At 49.9% G+C, this 18,424-nt stretch overlaps 7 protein-coding genes across 7 annotated transcripts; 4 read left to right on the forward strand and 3 right to left on the reverse strand.

Annotated features, from left to right (window-relative positions):
- The first annotated feature begins 993 nt into the window (after positions 1-993).
- On the forward strand, positions 994-3,362 carry BGW36DRAFT_153505 (uncharacterized protein). Its single transcript, XM_046209534.1, has 6 exons — positions 994-1,064; positions 1,140-1,324; positions 1,447-1,535; positions 1,590-1,625; positions 1,696-2,070; positions 2,121-3,362. Exons 2-6 carry the CDS (start codon positions 1,285-1,287, stop codon positions 2,886-2,888), a joined length of 1,308 nt encoding a protein of 435 aa, XP_046073463.1. The 5' UTR covers positions 994-1,064; positions 1,140-1,284; the 3' UTR covers positions 2,889-3,362.
- Positions 3,363-3,656: 294 nt separating this feature from the next.
- On the reverse strand, positions 3,657-4,547 carry BGW36DRAFT_358506 (60S ribosomal protein L17; the record flags this gene model as incomplete). The annotated part of the gene is made up of 4 exons (XM_046213972.1): positions 3,657-3,812; positions 3,866-4,053; positions 4,164-4,377; positions 4,545-4,547. The coding sequence occupies 4 exons, from the start codon at positions 4,545-4,547 to the stop codon at positions 3,657-3,659; spliced, it is 561 nt and encodes a 186-aa protein (XP_046073464.1).
- A 276-nt stretch (positions 4,548-4,823) lies between these two features.
- On the reverse strand, positions 4,824-6,481 carry BGW36DRAFT_377091 (putative hydroxyisocaproate dehydrogenase). Its single transcript, XM_046215963.1, has 6 exons — positions 6,037-6,481; positions 5,763-5,976; positions 5,590-5,706; positions 5,460-5,542; positions 5,128-5,409; positions 4,824-5,073 (listed from the first exon to the last, which is right to left on the reverse strand). Exons 1-6 carry the CDS (start codon positions 6,229-6,231, stop codon positions 4,867-4,869), a joined length of 1,098 nt encoding a protein of 365 aa, XP_046073465.1. The 5' UTR covers positions 6,232-6,481; the 3' UTR covers positions 4,824-4,866.
- A 700-nt stretch (positions 6,482-7,181) lies between these two features.
- BGW36DRAFT_340360 (putative zinc-dependent alcohol dehydrogenase) lies at positions 7,182-8,618 on the forward strand. The gene is made up of 2 exons (XM_046213071.1): positions 7,182-7,387; positions 7,433-8,618. Exons 1-2 carry the CDS (start codon positions 7,325-7,327, stop codon positions 8,573-8,575), a joined length of 1,206 nt encoding a protein of 401 aa, XP_046073466.1. The 5' UTR covers positions 7,182-7,324; the 3' UTR covers positions 8,576-8,618.
- Positions 8,619-8,695: 77 nt separating this feature from the next.
- On the reverse strand, positions 8,696-12,227 carry BGW36DRAFT_294388 (uncharacterized protein; the record flags this gene model as incomplete). Its single annotated transcript, XM_046211094.1, has 7 exons — positions 8,696-8,961; positions 9,015-9,352; positions 9,872-10,233; positions 10,287-10,320; positions 10,367-10,658; positions 10,707-12,064; positions 12,115-12,227. The coding sequence occupies 7 exons, from the start codon at positions 12,225-12,227 to the stop codon at positions 8,696-8,698; spliced, it is 2,763 nt and encodes a 920-aa protein (XP_046073467.1).
- Positions 12,228-12,481: 254 nt separating this feature from the next.
- Positions 12,482-14,277, forward strand: BGW36DRAFT_377097 (putative 2-deoxy-D-gluconate 3-dehydrogenase). Its single transcript, XM_046215964.1, has 3 exons — positions 12,482-13,022; positions 13,080-13,295; positions 13,346-14,277. Exons 1-3 carry the CDS (start codon positions 12,900-12,902, stop codon positions 13,793-13,795), a joined length of 789 nt encoding a protein of 262 aa, XP_046073468.1. The 5' UTR covers positions 12,482-12,899; the 3' UTR covers positions 13,796-14,277.
- A 1,250-nt stretch (positions 14,278-15,527) lies between these two features.
- On the forward strand, positions 15,528-18,051 carry BGW36DRAFT_153640 (metalloreductase). The gene is made up of 2 exons (XM_046209535.1): positions 15,528-15,744; positions 15,826-18,051. The coding sequence occupies exon 2, from the start codon at positions 15,944-15,946 to the stop codon at positions 17,849-17,851; it is 1,908 nt and encodes a 635-aa protein (XP_046073469.1). The 5' UTR covers positions 15,528-15,744; positions 15,826-15,943; the 3' UTR covers positions 17,852-18,051.
- Positions 18,052-18,424: the final 373 nt, after the last annotated feature.

Genomic DNA, 18,424 nt, shown 5'->3' on the forward strand with positions numbered 1-18,424 from the left:
AAAAACAAATTCTGTACTGTGAATATAGTTTGACATCTCAGGGGCTGCTCCCCATATAGTCCATGGAGGCTTAGCCAAAGAATTATTTGGGGATTGTTGAAATGCTTCATAAATTTTTCTTAGCAGAACGCGGGTCCGTGGAATCGAAAGTAATCTGCAATACGGCGTTCTAGATGAGCATGTGAAATGCCTCTATAGTCAGCTGAGATTAATGGCCAACCACAAAGTACGATGGTCATGGAATTGAAAGGATTCTTGAATATAGTAACCAGATCCACAATATCATACCGACAAGCTGGCGAGTAAAACAGCACAGCATTGCTCACTTCCACACATAATATCCCTCAAGATATCTCTCTCTAAAAACATCACATAATACGAAATTCAGTACCAGGGTACATAACAGGAACATGCGATTGCGCATCACGTGACCCCGTTACCCCTTTGCGCCTCAGCAATCAGGCAACAAGCCTGACTTGAGGTTCGACATTATGATTAATAATATGATTGATTGGTCTCTCTGTAGCTTCTCTAACAGCCAAATAGCAGTCGCGCATATGCAGACAGGCTCGAAACAAGCGGCGCACGCGCCAAGAGGAGAAACTTGGCGGTTACGTTCACCTGAGGCTGTGCAGCCCCCAGAGTTTATGCCCTTGACCAACCGTAGCATGATATCCGTCAAGATGGAGCAGGACAAGCTTATTCCGAGCTGTGATCACATCAAGGACGCATCACAAACTCCCCTCTTTAGCCACGGATTGGAATTAGAGCCATGATGAAGGTTCTGTAGCGGCGTGTGACATATGCTTTTCCGCCACCATCAACTGCATGTGGCATAGCACTTCAAAATGTTGATATGGGTTGATAGATAGATAGATATAGATATATATTGCAGCCTAGAGATCGATTAATCTTTCTCTTAGTAGAAGACCGGAGCAGCGATCCTGACGCGTTGGGATACGCAGCCCTTCACAGCCTCAGAACCAGACAACTTATATTGACATTATCATTGCATTACAACATTGAAGTTGATATTCATTTTCTCCCCCATTTACTAATAATTAGTACGTCACCTGTATATACATATATACGGCCCGATTCGCACACATGTGCAGCATGCTAATTAGGCTACCGTGCAGAGCGGAGGGGTCTATTTTAGGAACAGCACAGGAACACTTAAAATAGTCAGCCTCCTGAACCTGCAAGCCTCAACGTCGCCGCCGGCACTCTCCAAAATCCAGACTCTTGCTTCTGGACCGCTCCTTGCAGTTCCTTGTCGCCATCATGAAGCGAATGTTTACCGGCCTGCAAAGGCGCGTCAGCAGTAAGTTGCTCCCTCCTGTTTCGTCCACGTTCTCTGCCAATGCGGAGAATACTTGCGATATACGAGCCCGTATTGTGGAGCCGGAACAACTCATCAACGTAACTCACATTCTTCTTCTCTAGCCTTTCCAACCCTGTCGCAAGAGAACAACGACACATCGCCATCAAGTTCAGGAAATGAATCACCCGAAGAAATTATCATCCGCGAAATCGTGCGTTCATGTGATCCTCTGGCGTTGGTATACAAATAACTAATTAGTCCAAAGAAAGCGTTTTGCGAGGCTGGCGGAGGCCCCAACAGCGTGGTACGACGGTTCTACAAAACAAAAATAACCTATGGCAATATTTCTAACGTGAATTATTGGACGCCAGGCCAATGATTATCTACACCTCCCAGCTATAGTCGAGGCCGCCGAGTCGAGCGCCACTGCTGCCAAAGAAGCCGCGACACGAATACGGAAGTACCTGTCGAGTCCCTCCAAGCCGCAAGGAGCGGCACAATACAATGCAATTATGCTTATACGGATTCTGGCGGAAAACCCGGGCCATACGTTCACGCGCAACATTGACGCCAAGTTTGTGTCTACGGTCAAAGACTTGCTCCGAGAGGGTCGGGATATGTCCACACAACAGATGCTGCGCGAGATGTTGAATTTGTTTGAATCTCAGAAGTCGTGGGACGAGGATCTCGCTGCGCTTCTGGCCATGTGGAAAAAGGAAAAGACCCGGGCAGCCAAATATGGGCCGGTGAGCAAGCAATTCGTTGACATTGAAAACAGATCATCTAATAATCACAGCCTGCAAACTTCCAATCGCCAGAACATCAATCAGCCTTTGGCCGTCCTTCGCGTCCTCCGAGAACACTGCCACCGCCAGACGAACTGGCCGCGCGCGTCTCGGAAGCCAAAACATCTGCGAATCTGCTCATTCAGCTGGCGCAAAGCACCCCTGCAGCTGAGGTCCTGGATCATGAGCTGATGAAGGAATTTTCAGAGCGCTGCGCCTCAGCTTCCAGGTCCATACAGGCGTATATGGCCTTGGAAAACCCGCCTCCAGATGAAGACACCATGCTCACCTTGATCGAGACAAACGAGCAACTCTCCGTTGCTTTGTCCAAGTACCAGCGGGCGGTTCTGAATGCACGAAAAGTCGTTGCCTCAAGCAATAACAATGGTGCTAATAGAAACGGCACTGGCACTGGCAATGCAAATGGAAATGGAAATAGTCACAACAACAATAATGCCAGCAACACACGCACTGCGCCTACAAATAGCGAGCAGACTGCCCCTCTTCCTCCTCAGCCCCAAAGACGGGTTTCTACTCCGCCACCTATGATCGCGGAGATCCCTCCTCTGGAACCATTGAGAACAACCGAAGAAGCGCCCCTCTCGCACTCTGCTCTTCCCGAACGAAACAACCCACGATCCATCTCTCCTCCTGGCCAACAATCCAGACGCTATGAATACAATGCCGATGAATTCAACGTTGAGAACCCGTTTGCCGACAGCTTGGCGGACGATGATCACCACAGTATTTCTTCTGATAAACACGTGCGACGTCACTAAGAGCTTAATGGGTAGGATTTTATTTTTCTTTCCTTTTTTATACTATACATGCGTTCTCTTCTGGTACATAGAACCCTCGTTTTGAGTACATGACTTGCTGGTAAATAGCAATTATTATACCCGTTTTCATTAGCGCCCTATGTGACCACCATTTGCATGTCGAGCCCACCTACACATTTTCCTTCGTTGTGATCGAAGTTACATAAATGAGACATTACCAGATACTACCAGATTTGGATAATGAATTCAAAATTCCTTGGATTTTCTATTTTCCCTTCATACAAATTATCTCTATAGCCAAACGCTATTCAACAATTTCGTCTCTTGAATCCGCGATCACGTAGGAGACAAAAAACTAAAAGTCGAATGCGCAATAAGTAGATTGAACATCTGTACTTGGAAACAAAGGAAAGAAGCCAGGGAATTCTCTCCTCCTTCCGTCATGCGCGTCAGAGTAGATAGTAGATATCAGAGGCGATCGTCATTTTCTAACCAAATGCGAGATGAAAAAAATGATGAAAATGTATTTGACCCCCTAATGATAATGATAAAAAATGAAAAGTGACGCCGTTTTGGAATAAACTTGTGATTGTTCATCGTCGCTTTGAGGAAAATTTCTTTTTCATTTTTTTGCCATGTCTGTGGTTTTGTGTGGTTTTTGTTTCAGATGTTGGTAAAACATGGATATGTTATAGAAGCACATCAACTCCCATTCCATTCATTAAAAACCCTTCTCCTCGTACGACCCTTCCTCCACTCCATAATTGTCTAAGCCTCGGTGATGGCGCGACGGATTTGGGCACCACGCTGGCGGGAGGTGAGACGGGCGGATTGGGCAACGGCGACGGGGCTCTTCTGAACGACCTCTTCACCCTCGGTAAGGATGAGCTCGATGTGGCAAGGGTTGGTCATGTAGGGGTTGATCTGTATCTTTATTAGACTGGAGTATGCCGGTTATGTTTCAATGGAATACATACACGACCGTGAGCACGGTAGGTACGTCTGCGTCCCTTGGGGGCCTGGTTGACCTGGATGTGCTTGACAACGAGGTTGCTGGTGTCGAGACCCTTGGTGTCGGCGTTGGCCTCAGCGTTCTTCAGGAGACCGAGGAGCTGCTCAGCAGACTTGGCGGGCCAGCGAGCCTTGGAGACACCGAAAGCCTTGCCTGTACCGAATTAGATATATCCCAAACATAACATAATATCATCCCAAATATAACACAACGTCCCCATGCAAATATTCGAACAAATCTCTTCTCCCAAGGAATTGACTCACCCTGGGCGGTACGACCAGTGCTTCCGGCATATCGGCGCATGGGCACGGCCTCCTTGTGGTTGATGACGTTCTCGAGGTAGACGAGAGCGCGCTGCAACTTCCATCCGTTGATGGCCTGGGCGGTCTCACGGGTGTTCTTGAAGCTGACACGTAGGTAAGAGCCCCGGGCGCGGGCGCTCTTCGCGTTTGGGATCGACTGTGCGGCGTAGCGGACCTAGATGATCGAGCAGTCAGTCGACTGGCAATTTCATCATTTTCGAGCGATTTTGACGGGTAAAAAGCACAGTGCCAGGATCGGCAGACATCGACATCGCAGGTTCACGGGCGAGCGCAATTCGAAGCGTGTGCTCTTTTGCGACCGAATAGAAATACAGCACTCACCATCTTGAAAGATTGCCGGAAAAGAGATGGTCCTCGGTGTCGGGGCGGATGCGGATTGATGTCTTCGTCGACAGCGTGAGATCTCGAAGGTGCTTGCGGTCCGTCGTGTGGTTTTTTGTCTTGGCAATGCTTGAGCCCTAAGCGAGCCCTCACGCTAGGCCGTTCTGGGTAGAAAGCTGTCACCTGATGGCGCTATCCCGAGCAGGCTAGGGTGTAATAGTTCTCCACATTATTTCCCCTCCTTCGTCAATGCTAACATTATTCTTACTCTTTAATATTCTCGACAGGACAAAGAATTCATTTCATTTCTATTCTAACCAGGCTATTTCTTCTGCTCAGGGATTTGCGTAATCAGCACCCCCTTCTCCACAGCAGAGCGCAGATTGTTCAACACCAACAGCTCCATATCCTTCTGCGTCTCGTACGTCATGGTCCCAATATGCGGGAGCAAGAACGCTTTATCCGACTTCAACAGCCCCTCTTCGACCTTGGGCTCATTCTCGTAAACGTCCAGGCCGACAGATGCAACCTGCACAAGGATACACGTTAGCTTAGCTACATTCAATGCAGTTCTACCACCAACCTTCCCAGACTCGAGGGCCTGAACCAGAGCCTTCTCGTCAATCAACGCGCCGCGCGCAGTGTTGACAATAACCACGCCGCTCTTCATCTTCGCCAACTCGTTCGCTCCAATTATGTGTCTCGTAGATGCGTTCAAGGCGAGGTTCAAGCTAAAGACGTCCGAAGTTGAAAGTAACTCGTCAAATGAGACGTATTTCGCTCCGACTTCTAACTCTGGCGAGAGACGGGTGCGGTTGTGATATTGGATTGTCATGCCGAACGCTTTCGCACGGTGGGCCATTTCCTAGTTAGCTGTCAGCTGTGGCCTGATAGATTTTTCTCGTAGAGGATTACCCGTCCGATTCCACCCATTCCTAGAATCCCAAGAACCTTACCTTCGGGATCGCGGCCTAATCCGGATTTTCCTGTCCATGTGCCTAAAAACTCATTAGCTGGCGTAATCCAACAGTTAATGTGCACATACCAGCTCGAATAGAAGACAACGGAACATGGGCCTGGCGCAAAGCGCCAATCATGAGGAAAATGCCCACGTCGGCAGTGGCATTATTCACAGCGACTGGCGTGCTCGACACCGCAATACCTATTTCAATTAGCCCTACCCATTTTTCCATGTCTGTATACTGGGGATATATGTACCTGCCTGTGTCACAGCCGACACCTCGATATTATCATACCCAGCCCCATTATGGCAAATATATTTGACTGATTTCGGCAGCGCTGACACTAACTCGCTATTAAACGGTCCCGTGTATTTGTTGGAAACATTGCTGCGATAAATCACGACCACGTCGTCATATTTGCCGGCTTTGCAGTTACTCAAAAATTCCTCTCTTGTCCCGCTTGGGAATTCCTATTATTGCATACAAAGTCTTAGCAATCCAGAAGACTATCTCCTTCGAAGAGAAGCTACCTTCAGTGTGAGTATCGACGACAACTGCTCCCATTCTGGTCGAGCATGCGTGATCTCACCGATCAGCAGAGCAGCTTGTGACGGCATGGTGGCGGGCTGGGATTGGGGCTGGAGCGTGAGCGTGAGCTTGTGGGCGATGTCAGAAATGCGTTCGCGGGCTTGTCGCGATCTGTTAGAGATGGAGGGACTCTGCATTATAAGAGGAAGGTGGATCGGGGTCACCTTGTCTGACTGACCAGACGACGGTCACTCACATGCCGGCGACTAATCCTACCATTCTCCACGCGGATAATTACATGTAACTTACTACTAATGCGGGGAAGTGACTGACAAGCTATAACTTTCTATGCTTTTTTTATTGCTTATTCTTGTATATAATCCAAAAAAGGTTATTATTACATATGTATTGTTCTAGAATATGATCCATGAGAATACTCACTCTGCCACCGAGGAATCGCAGCATCTCCGATCTTCTCTGCGCGCATTTTTCTTAGTTTGACTTCACTCGGAGTTTTGAGCGACGACCATGCACCGTGCCAGGTTACGAGGGCAAGAAAATTCAAATAGGCTTTCCCATTCAATCCACTGTCGGCATTTGAAAACTTCCTGTGGTGGCGCTGTTCAGGAATAATAGTGAATTGGATCGATCATTGATGCCATTGATCGGCCAATAGCCGACTACCCCCACGTCAAGACTGCTCAATAGCCGACGCCCCTCACTGAGGCCGGTCGCCGGATTTCTCTCCGCTGCTGCTGCGAAGATAAAAATGGGCTGGGAAAACATTGAGTATATTTATGGGTGTGTAGAATTTGAGACAAGATATTAATTACTGTTATGAGTTGTATCGTGCGTAATAAAGATATATATGTAGGTAATGAGTATGTAAACGCGGAGGTAAATATATACTTCGAGAGAAGAGGATTGTACAACCTAAATTCATATATATGTAAACAGTTGACATTGAACATCAATCAACTGACCCCAATTAGCGATTAATTAATACATAGACAGTAAACACAAACCAATCCACGCTCCTGTAGACGCCAGCTAAAATATATCGGCTGCTAAAGCGTCATTGCTATTGCCCAATGCCGTAGGGTGGACCAACCCCCGCATTTATAATTCCGACTCTTCAAATGTTGAATACATCTACTTATTTCATTGTTTTATCCAGCATTCAAATATTCACGTTGTAAAGCTGCATCTTGATATTGATTGCACCGTACATCAATTGATATTACATGTTCTAGTCATACTTTCATGTTGAATAGTTCATAGGACTTCAAGATGGCGTCCGCCACAGTCACCACCAAAGCCCTCATCCTTCACGGCGCAAAAGACCTTCGCCTGGTAAGTCGACGTCACGTACAAAATGATGCCGTCTAACACCCCCAGGAAACCCGCCCAGCACCAGCGCCCACTGGCAATGAAGTCCAAGTGGCCATCCGAGCCACAGGCCTCTGCGGCTCTGACCTGCACTACTACAACCACGGCCGCAATGGCGACTTCGTCGTTCGCTCGCCCATGGCCCTCGGCCACGAATCCGCCGGGCTCGTCACAGCCGTCGGCCCAGACGTGAAAGCGCTCAAACCAGGCGATCGCGTCGCCCTCGAGGTCGGCCTGCCCTGTCGCACCTGTCTCTTCTGCGCCTCCGACCGCTACAACCTCTGCTCCAACATGCGCTTCCGCTCTAGCGCAAAGGTGTTCCCTCACCTGGACGGCACGCTCATGGAAATCACAAACCACCCGGAAGATATGTGCCACGTACTCCCCGAGTCAGTCAGCTTCACGGGCGGCGCCCTCGCCGAGCCCCTCGCTGTCTGCCTCCATGCCATCCGGCGCTCTCACCCGCCCACCGCCGACGAAGCAGCCGTGGCAAAATCCCTGGGTGAGGAGACTGCAGCACTGATATTTGGCGCTGGTGCTATCGGCCTACTCCTCGCCGCGGCGCTGGCCACATCGCAGAACTTCACAACCATCGTTATTGCCGATATCGATGCAGCACGGCTCAAGGTTGCAGAGTCGTTAGGACTAGGGCTGAAAACGACGCTGATAGAGCGGCCCTCAACGCCTCCACCGCCTAAGGACGCACCGCAAGCGGAGCAGACGGCGTACACACTGACGACGGCGCAGAACACAGCGGCGACGATTAAGGAGGCGCATGGTGTGGCAGGGGGGTTTACCCGGGTGTATGACTGCACGGGGGTGCCTGCGTGTGTGCAGGCGGGAATATATGCGGCGGCGGCTGGGGGTGTGCTGGTGCAAATTGGGATGGGGTCGCCGGTGCAGACGCTGCCAATTGGGGCGGCGGCGCTGCGAGAGGTGGATTTGATTGGGGTATTTAGGTACGATAGGCATGCGTACCCAGCGGCTATTAAGCTGCTGGAAACCGATACGTTTAAGAAAGTTGAGAACAAGGTTGTCACGCATAGAGTCAAGTTAGCGGAGGAGGGTCAGGGGGACAGGGCGTTTAATTTGGCTGGAAAAGGCGTGGATGAGGAGGGAGTGCCGGTGGTAAAGGTTGTGATTGAAGGGTGATATACCTCTGTAATAATCTACATTTGGAGTGCGATGATTTTTGAGGGAAAATATCGATATATGCATTTGTTTTGACTATGAAAAGTTTGAAAGATATATATTCACAGTTAAATTGATTGGTTACTTCAGCCCCCCTGCTAACAGCAAACTCTGCCCTGTCATGTACCCCGTTGTAACCAGCATGGTGACTACATTGGCGACTTCTTGCGGCACCCCCAGTCTCCCCAGCGGGGTCTCGGTGCCAGCAATCGCAGTGGCGCTGGGGATCATGCCCGTGTCGCCAATCATGGCCGGCGAGACGTCGTTGACGCTGATATTGAACTCAGCCAGGCGGGTTGAGAGGTTGCGCATCATGCCCGTCATTCCGGCCTTTGAGGCAGCGTAGTCTGTCCAAATTAATAAATTTCTCCCATATATCTGCTTTTAAGCTGCTACTCACGACACCCGTTAATTCCCCCACCGTATCCGGCAATCGAGGACATGAAAACTATGCGACCCCATCGCTGGCTCTTCATCCTCTCCACGACGCCTTTGACTAGAATAAACGAGGCTCGCAGATTCACCTGAATGGTATAATCAAACTCCTCAAGTGTAATATCCCACACCTGCGGAACGCGTTTTCCATAACCCGCATTTGAAACGAGAATGTCTGGTCGTTGGCCATGCTGCGCGTCGATTTCGGTGAACATACGCTCAATTTGGCCGGCCTCGCCGACATCTACCTGGTGGATCGAGATGCGCAGTGTTTGGTCGAGTTGTTTGAGCTCGTTGACAAGGCTATTGATGCTGGTTAGGTTGGAGGAGTATGTTAATGCAAGATGGACGCCGCGTTCAGCGAGTTGGCGAGCGCATGCTGCGCCGATTCTAGAGCAGTTAGTTAGGTGTTATTGAGAAGCGGGATAGAGCGCTTACCCCCCAGAAGCACCGGTGATCAGGGCTAATCGGCCCTTGATTTCGTTGAGTTGCGCCATTTTCTAAGCGGCTAGATGTGAGTACAAATGGTCTGTTTTGTATTGGCTGCATGGGGGGGCTGCTTAAAAGGAAAGCTGGACACCCCCGCATGGCTCGGAGCAAATCCGGTGATCGGCGTCTGCTGTAGCCGTCCAGATCGGCAAATGCCTATGCATGCCCAAATAAAGTCAACTCAAAGAATCGAGGCAATTATTAAATAAATAATAAAATCAAAATAGAAGACTGTTTGGCATGCTCTCATTTATCCACAATGGCGCTTGCCACATTTGCTGCTGCCCAACAGGGCCACCATATAGACTACTTGTCGTGGCACCGTCCTGTAACCCATCGTATCCCAGAATCCCTGCTGCCGTCATTTGATCGCCAGAGACATAGTCACCTACTGCACCGAGATCGAGCCAGGAAAAGTCATTGGCTGGGCTAAAGTGCATTTGCTGAGGTTGCTGGTCGGGAATGTTGGTGAGACTGGGGATGGAGATTTCGCTGTGATTGTTTCGCCGGGATTTGGGGGAAGAAGCTATAGCAGTAGCTGCGTGTGGTTTCCATAAAAGCTCGAGAAGACGTGCGTATCGCGAACCCATATCGTCAGGGCCAGCGCTTGCGCGTTGTAGTTGCTCGGTTGTCCGTGATACTAAATCGCGAACGGCGATTTCCTCGGCAGGGGCTAGAACACCGAAGGAGCGGGCCTGGCGATTTGATTTAGTGAAGGCAATTGCGAGGATAAAGGTGAATTTAATACCTTATAAAGAAACACCGCCGCGTAAATGCTATATCTGCAGAGTGTCAGTCTGATAACCATCTGGCCGAGGGATAACCTACAGGTAAAAACGGAGCGGCATAAAACGTAAATGTTGTTCCGGGTTGAGTGTGCTGACGAGGATATCCAAATACGACTTTGCCGCATCGAGTGATTCGTATATAAAACGGGCATCAGACATGGATGCCACATTGCTAAATGTTGCTCTCAGATGTTCCCTTTGGGAATGCTGGTCACCCGATTTCGGTTTCCGGACCATCGCTTGCGAAATGGCGGCTTGGAAAGCGAACGCGTTGGTGTAGAGTCTGAGATACTCGTAGGACATTTGTAAAGTGACCTTTATGCGAGGAGAGCCTTGTATAACGGTTAGCAGAGTCATAAAGGCGAAGGGTATGTTCTTACAGTCTAAATTGCCCCATGTACGATTCCACCGAGAGATGGCGGTTCGGAAATCATCAGCATACTTGATATAATCCCCCATGAGCATCATCTGGTTGCTCGTTCGCATGCCCGAGTATAATATCTCATGCACGTTTCCATACAGCTGCGTTAGATCTAAAGTGGCCTGGATGATTTTCGCATAATCCTCATCGCCTTCATGCACAGGTTGGAGGGAAGGAAAATCCTGGCTGACAAACCCCGTCATAGGGCCCGGTCCTCGAGACCAAAACGCCCTTCCAATTCGCACTGAGATCAGTCGATCTGAGATGTAACAGCTCGTCCACGCTAGCCGCTTGCGCGCATCACAGTCCTCTGAACTAGGGTCCCCCCTGAATGATGTACGGTCTAGACCGAGAAAGTAGCCGGAACGCAGGGCGAGACCGACATGCATCCAAGCAGCGCGATCTTCTTCGCCCCTACCGACGCGTTCGACGTTTGGACGCAGACCCTGAGGTTCCCATTCTGCGAGCAGTATCAAAGCCTCAACAGCCTCTACATCGCAGTCTGCTCCAGCAGCAATCCCCGAGATCAATTCATGCATGTACTTGGAGCAATACTCGTGGATATGCGGGGTATCAACCAGGTCCTTCGATGCAATCGTAAGCACTGCAGTAAGTAAATGCTTTTCAGTCGAGGCAAACGCGTCAAGAGCAGCGCGGTCAAAGTATTTCCTAGGAACAAGCGGCTGATAGGGGTGGAAATGCTCTTCATATCGTCTGATAAGCTGGAAAATCAGCTCTGAATCCAGGGAGCCGTTCTGAACCAGCTTGTATGCTCGAATACCCGAGTTTGTTGGTCGAGGAGCAACGTGCAGTCCGTTATCAGTAAATGCATCCTCAGGCACACGAGGTAGGTTCTGTGATAAGCGAGCAGCATGCCCAGCTACCCCAGTCTCACCACCAGCACCACCCCGTTTCGCTATCCCCGTTAAACACTGCCATGCATCAGATGGGTTTCGGGGAACCCCTGAGTCAATGGCGCTGTCCGAGGTCGACGCCGCATCGTCGTCTTCTGCAGTAGCCGACTCCGGCGGATTGCCGGCTGGGCTGGCGTTGATGTCGGCAACGGAGTAGCGAGATGAAGCCGGCAACGATTGACTCTCGGAATATGCCGAGGAGGGGTCTTTGGTGGGTTGCTGTGTGATTGATTCGCCGTCGTCGATGTTATCATTTATATTAATAGTCCCGCCGACGGCCAGATTGATGATCTTGCTCTTGCGGATGCGCCGTCCTCCGCGATTCGAGGATCCCAAGACACAGTCTCGACCCTCGCGAACGCATCGTTGGCAAGGCGGCGTGCCTGGATTCCCACCACTATCTCTGCAGGAAGTTTGAGTGGAGGCTCATCAGTAGGGAAGACTCTATCTTACAGATCACACCTAGATTTGCGTTGGCGGCAGTGGAGACAGGCCCGCGACACGCGCTGGCCGGGGCCGAGTTTTCTAAATTGCTTGGACGCAGAGGGCGACTTGTCGGGACTCATACCTGCAACTCAACAACACCTGCTGTATATGCTTTTGCTCATGAGAATAGGGAGTGTTACGTTGAGCGCAAGTGCTTTGAGGCACATTTTGTGGCGGCGATCAACTGGGGAAGTTGCGAAACTAGGAACTAGCACGCGCGGGCCTCGTGGAAGTGCGGAGAGGCTAACTTAGCTCTACACTGTGGAACCGGCAACACAAATTAATAAAAGAACAAAATATAAAAACAATAATAGTGCAGGTTCAGTAAATAATAGGCTGGGCTGTAGACTCGAGGAGTAAATTGTAATTGCACTCTTCCCCACACAATCTGTTGATATAGTACTGAGATGGGCATTATTATATTCCTCGTCAGGTCTCGCATATTTCCAGTATCTTCAGTATATTACTATTCAGTATTATTACTACTGTACTGCTATCGCCATCTTGGCGTCATAGTACCATACTACTAATATGATAATATGATAATATTAATATGGAGGACAAGACAATGGCAATAGCCGACGCGGGGAAAGCCCCGAGCGTCGGCTATTGAGGCCGGCAATTGCCCCGCACGCCATGATCAATCATATTTTTATCACCTTCACATTCATATTTAGCACTCTCATTTCTGTCAATTACTGTCGCTATATTTAGTTGAACAGTACTGTCCTACCTAATTGAGAGAAGGCACCATGTCGCAGTCCCTCTTCTCTCTCCAGGGCCGCACGGCCCTGGTTACAGGTGGCACGCGGGGTATCGGCCAAGCAATGGCCGTTGCGCTGGCCGAAGCTGGTGCAGACGTTGTCCTTGTGCAGGCAAGTTAACTTGGACCTGGATGTTTTGAGCCTGGGCCTCAGCTAATGACCTGCAAGCGCGACGAGTCCAACACAGCCACCCGCGACGATATCACAAAACGAGTCGGCCGCAAGGCAGTCATCCATGTCGCTGAACTGTCAGACCGCGAGGCCGTCAAGAAGATCATCCCCGCACTCATCCAGCAGGGCCTCAAACCCGATATTCTCCTCAACTGTGCCGGCATCCAGAGGAGACATCCGAGCGAGAAATTTCCGGACGAGGACTGGGACGAGGTGTGTTCATCATACAATGACAATGATCGACATATCTGACGGCTTGCTAGGTGATCAATGTGAACCTGACATCGGTCTTTACACTGGCGCGTGAATTTGGAGCCTATCTACTCTCGCGCGATGTATCCGAGTTCCCAAGCGGACGCAGAGGCGCGGTTATCAACGTGGCCTCGTTGCTGTCGTTCCAGGGTGGCATTACGGTGCCGGCATACGCAGCATCCAAGGGTGGAGTGGCACAGTTGACCAAGGCCTTGTCCAATGAATGGGTCTCCAAGGGTATCAACGTCAATGCGATTGCGCCTGGGTACATTGACACCGACATGAACGTTGCATTGATCAACGACTCCAACCGCAACGCTGGTATCATGGCCCGGATTCCTGCCGGCCGCTGGGGAAAGCCCGAAGATTTCAAAGGGATCGTGGTCTTTCTGGCCAGCGCAGCCAGCAGCTACGTCTCTGGAGAGGTGATTACCGTGGATGGTGGGTGGATGGGGCGATGATCATGGCGTTTTCTTTTATAATCCATACAAAGCCTTCGTGTTCTTCTTCATCCTCTTTCTCCACTACACAATACGCTATAGACAACGGCATGCAAACAAAGCATACAATGTACCACAATGGAACCATCCCCACGCCTCGAGGTGATCGGTGGGTAATGAACACCACGGCCGATACGTATCTGTAGAGATGCCGGCATTTTCCCGATAGAGATCTCCATTGACGGGGAATCGCGGCATCGAGATCGTAATAAGCTTTCTTGGGTCGTAGCAGGCCACGGCGTCGCTGCTCAAACGTGGTGGGCAGTAGCATTCGCTGGTGGAGTGTGCTTCCGTTTGCGAGTGCCCGAAGGAGGCATGATGTCCAGGCAGTCTAGAACACGGCGTTGGGTCTCTGACTCGGTAGGGCAGACAGAATATAGCATACAGTAACACAGCAGAACCGAGGACAGTTCATGAAACAGTGTCGTCATGAAACGAGAGTGCTAAGTGTAAGATGAGAGACGGCGTAATGTGATGGTTGGCGCCGGCCTTCCGCTGTGCCTAGTCCTAACTGGCTCTAGCCAGTCCTAGGTAGTACCACCCGCCGCCGCCGAGCGCTCTCTGCCAATCCTCGCCGTGAACGTCGTCAACGGCCAAACGCCCAGGGGCTACCAGATCCACCTTGCAGATCCAATTATTATGCAACAACAATACAATACCGATCCTCAATAATATTGCAATTCGCGACTGTCTCAGCCTATGCAACCCCTACATGGGCGGCGCTTTTCGGCTGCAGTGACGCCGGCTGGCTCATAGGCCACCGTGCTCTCTCCAGACTCCTAGTGTGGAACAATCTCGTCCACCGCCCCTACTGCCATTGTTTCCGAATAGAGTGAGTGACTGTTGATTGGTGCTCTTATTGTCGCAGCCTCGAATAGACCGCCGTGGCCAATAATCCTCCCTCACCGTGACTCCTTGCGCCGTATTCAAACACAGGCTTATCTTCTTAGCGCACGACCGCCAAATGGCTATCGAATCGCGGAAACCGAATCGTCGAATCTTATAATCAGATTAATTAAACGGCGAAACTTGTTCATGACGCACATTGTCCCCTTATTCTACTGGCCGCGCATTCTGCTCAACGGCTACATTCTCCTGTATTGTTGTGTGCTACTCTTGAATACTAGGATGGGCTTGACTGTTGACTGTACTCGCTGTACTGCATTCGAGTCATGAATCGCGTGGCCCACACCCCAGCCACTTGCCTTATTACCTCTTCTTCCATATAATCAATTGTTCTGACTTTCTGATTATTTACCCTGGAATGATATGATGTCTTTCTAACATCAGCACACCAGAGCTAGCTCTGCCTGCATATCCATCCATCCACCTTCTTTTCCTAGCTCTAGCAACAGCGTGGACACGCCTCTATCTGGATAAAGGCTGTTTGCACCCTCATTCTTTTCCTATGCCTGGAGGTTGGTAGAGCAGGGGCGTGAGTTTCATCAGTTTACTGACTCACAGCAGCGCGATTAGACCCTTCCAACAAGCTATCTTCCAGCTGCCTAAATTTTCTTTTTCGACTGGATATGAATTTTCTCATCGCTAGACAATACTCGAAGTACATTTTCTAGAACAAGCAAGAATTAATCCGTGTGGTGGCTGTTCTGGTCTCGACGCTCGCTTTATTCGAAAACAGAAACCACCCTGGCGGTGTCGACATCATAGAACTTCTTTACGCGTGGGTCTTATTCTTAATTACTTGCAGCTGTCCCCCAACTTAATCTGGATCCTCTCATTTGTTGGCATTGGGCGATCCCGGCTTGGACTGACGTTTGCTGCAGAGTGCCTGGGTGTGGATAGCACATTCTCGACGGTTACCGGTAGTTACCGGTACCAACGTCGCATTCCTCAACATTTGCATTCGGAAGGCTTCCAGACTGGACTTGCCGTGATCATTAAAGGAAATTGTAAGTTCCAAGACCTGCCAGTCTGTTCAAAGAATGCCCTATGCCGTCATCTGTCTGTCAAACAACTAACATTTTACGTAGACATGCCCGTGTCAACTTGCATACAGACTGTTGAACATACACTGCTGCTGGCTTTTTTTCTTAATCGTGGATATAACAAGGTAGCAGCTTGAGGGGAGCGCACGGCGAGGGAGTTCCGATGAGTTCCTCTTCGGGCCCTCCGGCCCAGCCCTATGCCACAAATTACACCTACATATACGAATACTCAAGAGGCTTGAATGGCGTCGACGTGCCACTGGACAACCTCATCACACAGACAATATGTGCCTCATTAGGGCTCGTCGCAGTCACGGTCTTCCTAAGTCGGGTACTGGAAATCTGCAATGCTTACATCCGTCACATCAGCTGCCTTTCGGCGTCTCGAAGGCAGCAACACTTCTGGAGTTTGGAAGGATACAGCGTCTGGCCGAAGATCAAGAAACACATTATCCACTCGCCCTTGTTTAGGAAGAGGCATCATCGCGAGTTCCAGCTGTCATCGGCGATAAACATGGGAGTGCTACCCTCTCGACTCCACGCAATCCTTCTTGTTCTCTACCTTGCCAGTCAAGTGGCCTATTGCTCAATTCTCGATTATGCTGTAAATGAGAAGGCTGCACTGGTTGCAGAGCTGCGTGGCCGAGCAGGAACGCTGGCAGTCCTGAACATGATTCCTCTTTTCCTGTTCGCCGGACGCAACAACCTTCTCATCTGGCTTCTCGGAGTCAGCTTCGATACATACAACTTATTCCATCGGTGGCTGGGACGAATAGTTGTGCTAGAAGCAGTTGTACATACAATAGCATGGTTTGTCAATGCCTCTGCGGAGCAAAGCTTTGCAGCCGCCATAGACCGCATTCGCAACACCCCATTTTTTACCTACGGCGCCCTCGCCACTGTTGCCATGATTTTCCTCATCATTCACTCTCCATCTCCTATTCGTCACGCCTTTTACGAAACTTTTCTGCATTTGCATCAGCTCGCCGCCGTGCTTGCCCTTGTTGGCGTTTACTTCCACCTGCGTCTGGACGCTCTCCCACAGTCCCCTTGGATCTATTTGATCTTAGGCATTTGGATATTCGAGAGGACTATGCGATGGATACTCCGGTTTCATTTAAATGTCAGCCTTCGAAACGGCACTACCGTTGTCGTTGTCAAAGCCCTTCCTGGCGAAGCATGTCGCGTAACATTCCATCTCCCTCGACGAGTACATGTGAAACCTGGTAGCCATGTTTATGCCTTCATCCCGACCGTCGCGTGGTGGATGTCGCATCCCTTTTCTGTGGCCTGGGTTGACCCCAGCTCCTGTGTGACACCACCCTCACACCCGATTGCGGCGCTCAAAGGCACCGTCGACCCTTATGAAATCTTTGCATACACCCCGTCCTGTCTCGAAAAGCAAGACCCCTTCCTCCACAACGTCTCACATATCTCTTCATCGAATATCCCCACGCCCACTAAACCACAAAAAACCTCTATCTCCCTTGTCATGGCAGCCAGGTCCGGTATGACGCGCAAACTCTACGCCAAAGCTTGGGCCTGTCCCAACCATACCCTCCGCACATTCGGCTTCGTCGAGGGCCCTTACAACTCCGGCAACTGCGCAATGGGCAGCTACGGCACCGCAATCCTCTTCTCCGGCGGCGCTGGCATCACCCATCACCTACTACACGTCCGCGACCTGCTCGTCCGCGCCGATGATGGCTGCGTAGCGACCCAGCGCATATATCTCATCTGGTCTGTACGATCAATAGAAGCCCTGAACTGGATTCGCGAATGGATGGATCAGATCCTGCAACTGCCCAATCGCCGACAAATCCTAACAATCAAGCTCTTCGTCAGCAAGCCGAAAATGCAAATCAAAAGCCCCAGTGAAAACGTCCAAATGTTCGCTGGGCGTTGTAACCCAAGCGTCGTGCTCGACGAGGCACTACCGAAGCGCATCGGCGCGACGGTGGTATCTGTATGCGGCCCTGGAGCATTCGCAGATGAGGTGCGAGTAGCTACAAGGGACAATATTGATAAAGGCATGAGTGTGGATTTTGTAGAAGAGGCTTTTAGTTGGTGATTTCATTCACGGATGAAAGATACGATCGTCTTCGTTTCTTCTTCTTTTTTTTCCTGCCCTGCTCTTTGATCTAGCGTTTCAATGCGGACAGCACTGCATAATGAGCTGCTCTAATTTTCTTTAGAGTGGATCGACCAATTAGAACTTAGATATCAATTGATAAATGTATAGATTATCAAGCATCCCTTGTAGAAATCGATCACTCGATAGTCTGACTATTTTCCGTCATTGCGCTCACAACTTTTAGAGCTTAACCCTATGCGTAACCCTAATTCAACCTGCTTTATTCCTTCGCAGCACTAAAACAAATTCAACTTCAGATTACAAATCCCTGAATCACGATGCACTTCAATAATCCTTGCAGGTTGGTTGTACTGAAACAGTTTCAGGTAACTAGTCAAACGCCGAACTTATGTTTAGCACATGCCCAGGATCTGACCGACCCCCACCATGGCCATTTAGGGGTTAACTGGTCGGTTAGACATGTGCACAATTAGCCATTGGTATAGATATTGGCTGGTGTGTTTTGGATTAGTATCTATCAATTGATGATCTATAAATGTATAAAGTATC

This window comes from Talaromyces proteolyticus, assembly GCF_021365285.1.
Source record: "Talaromyces proteolyticus strain PMI_201 chromosome Unknown BGW36scaffold_5, whole genome shotgun sequence".
Lineage (NCBI taxonomy): Eukaryota > Fungi > Ascomycota > Eurotiomycetes > Eurotiales > Trichocomaceae > Talaromyces > Talaromyces proteolyticus.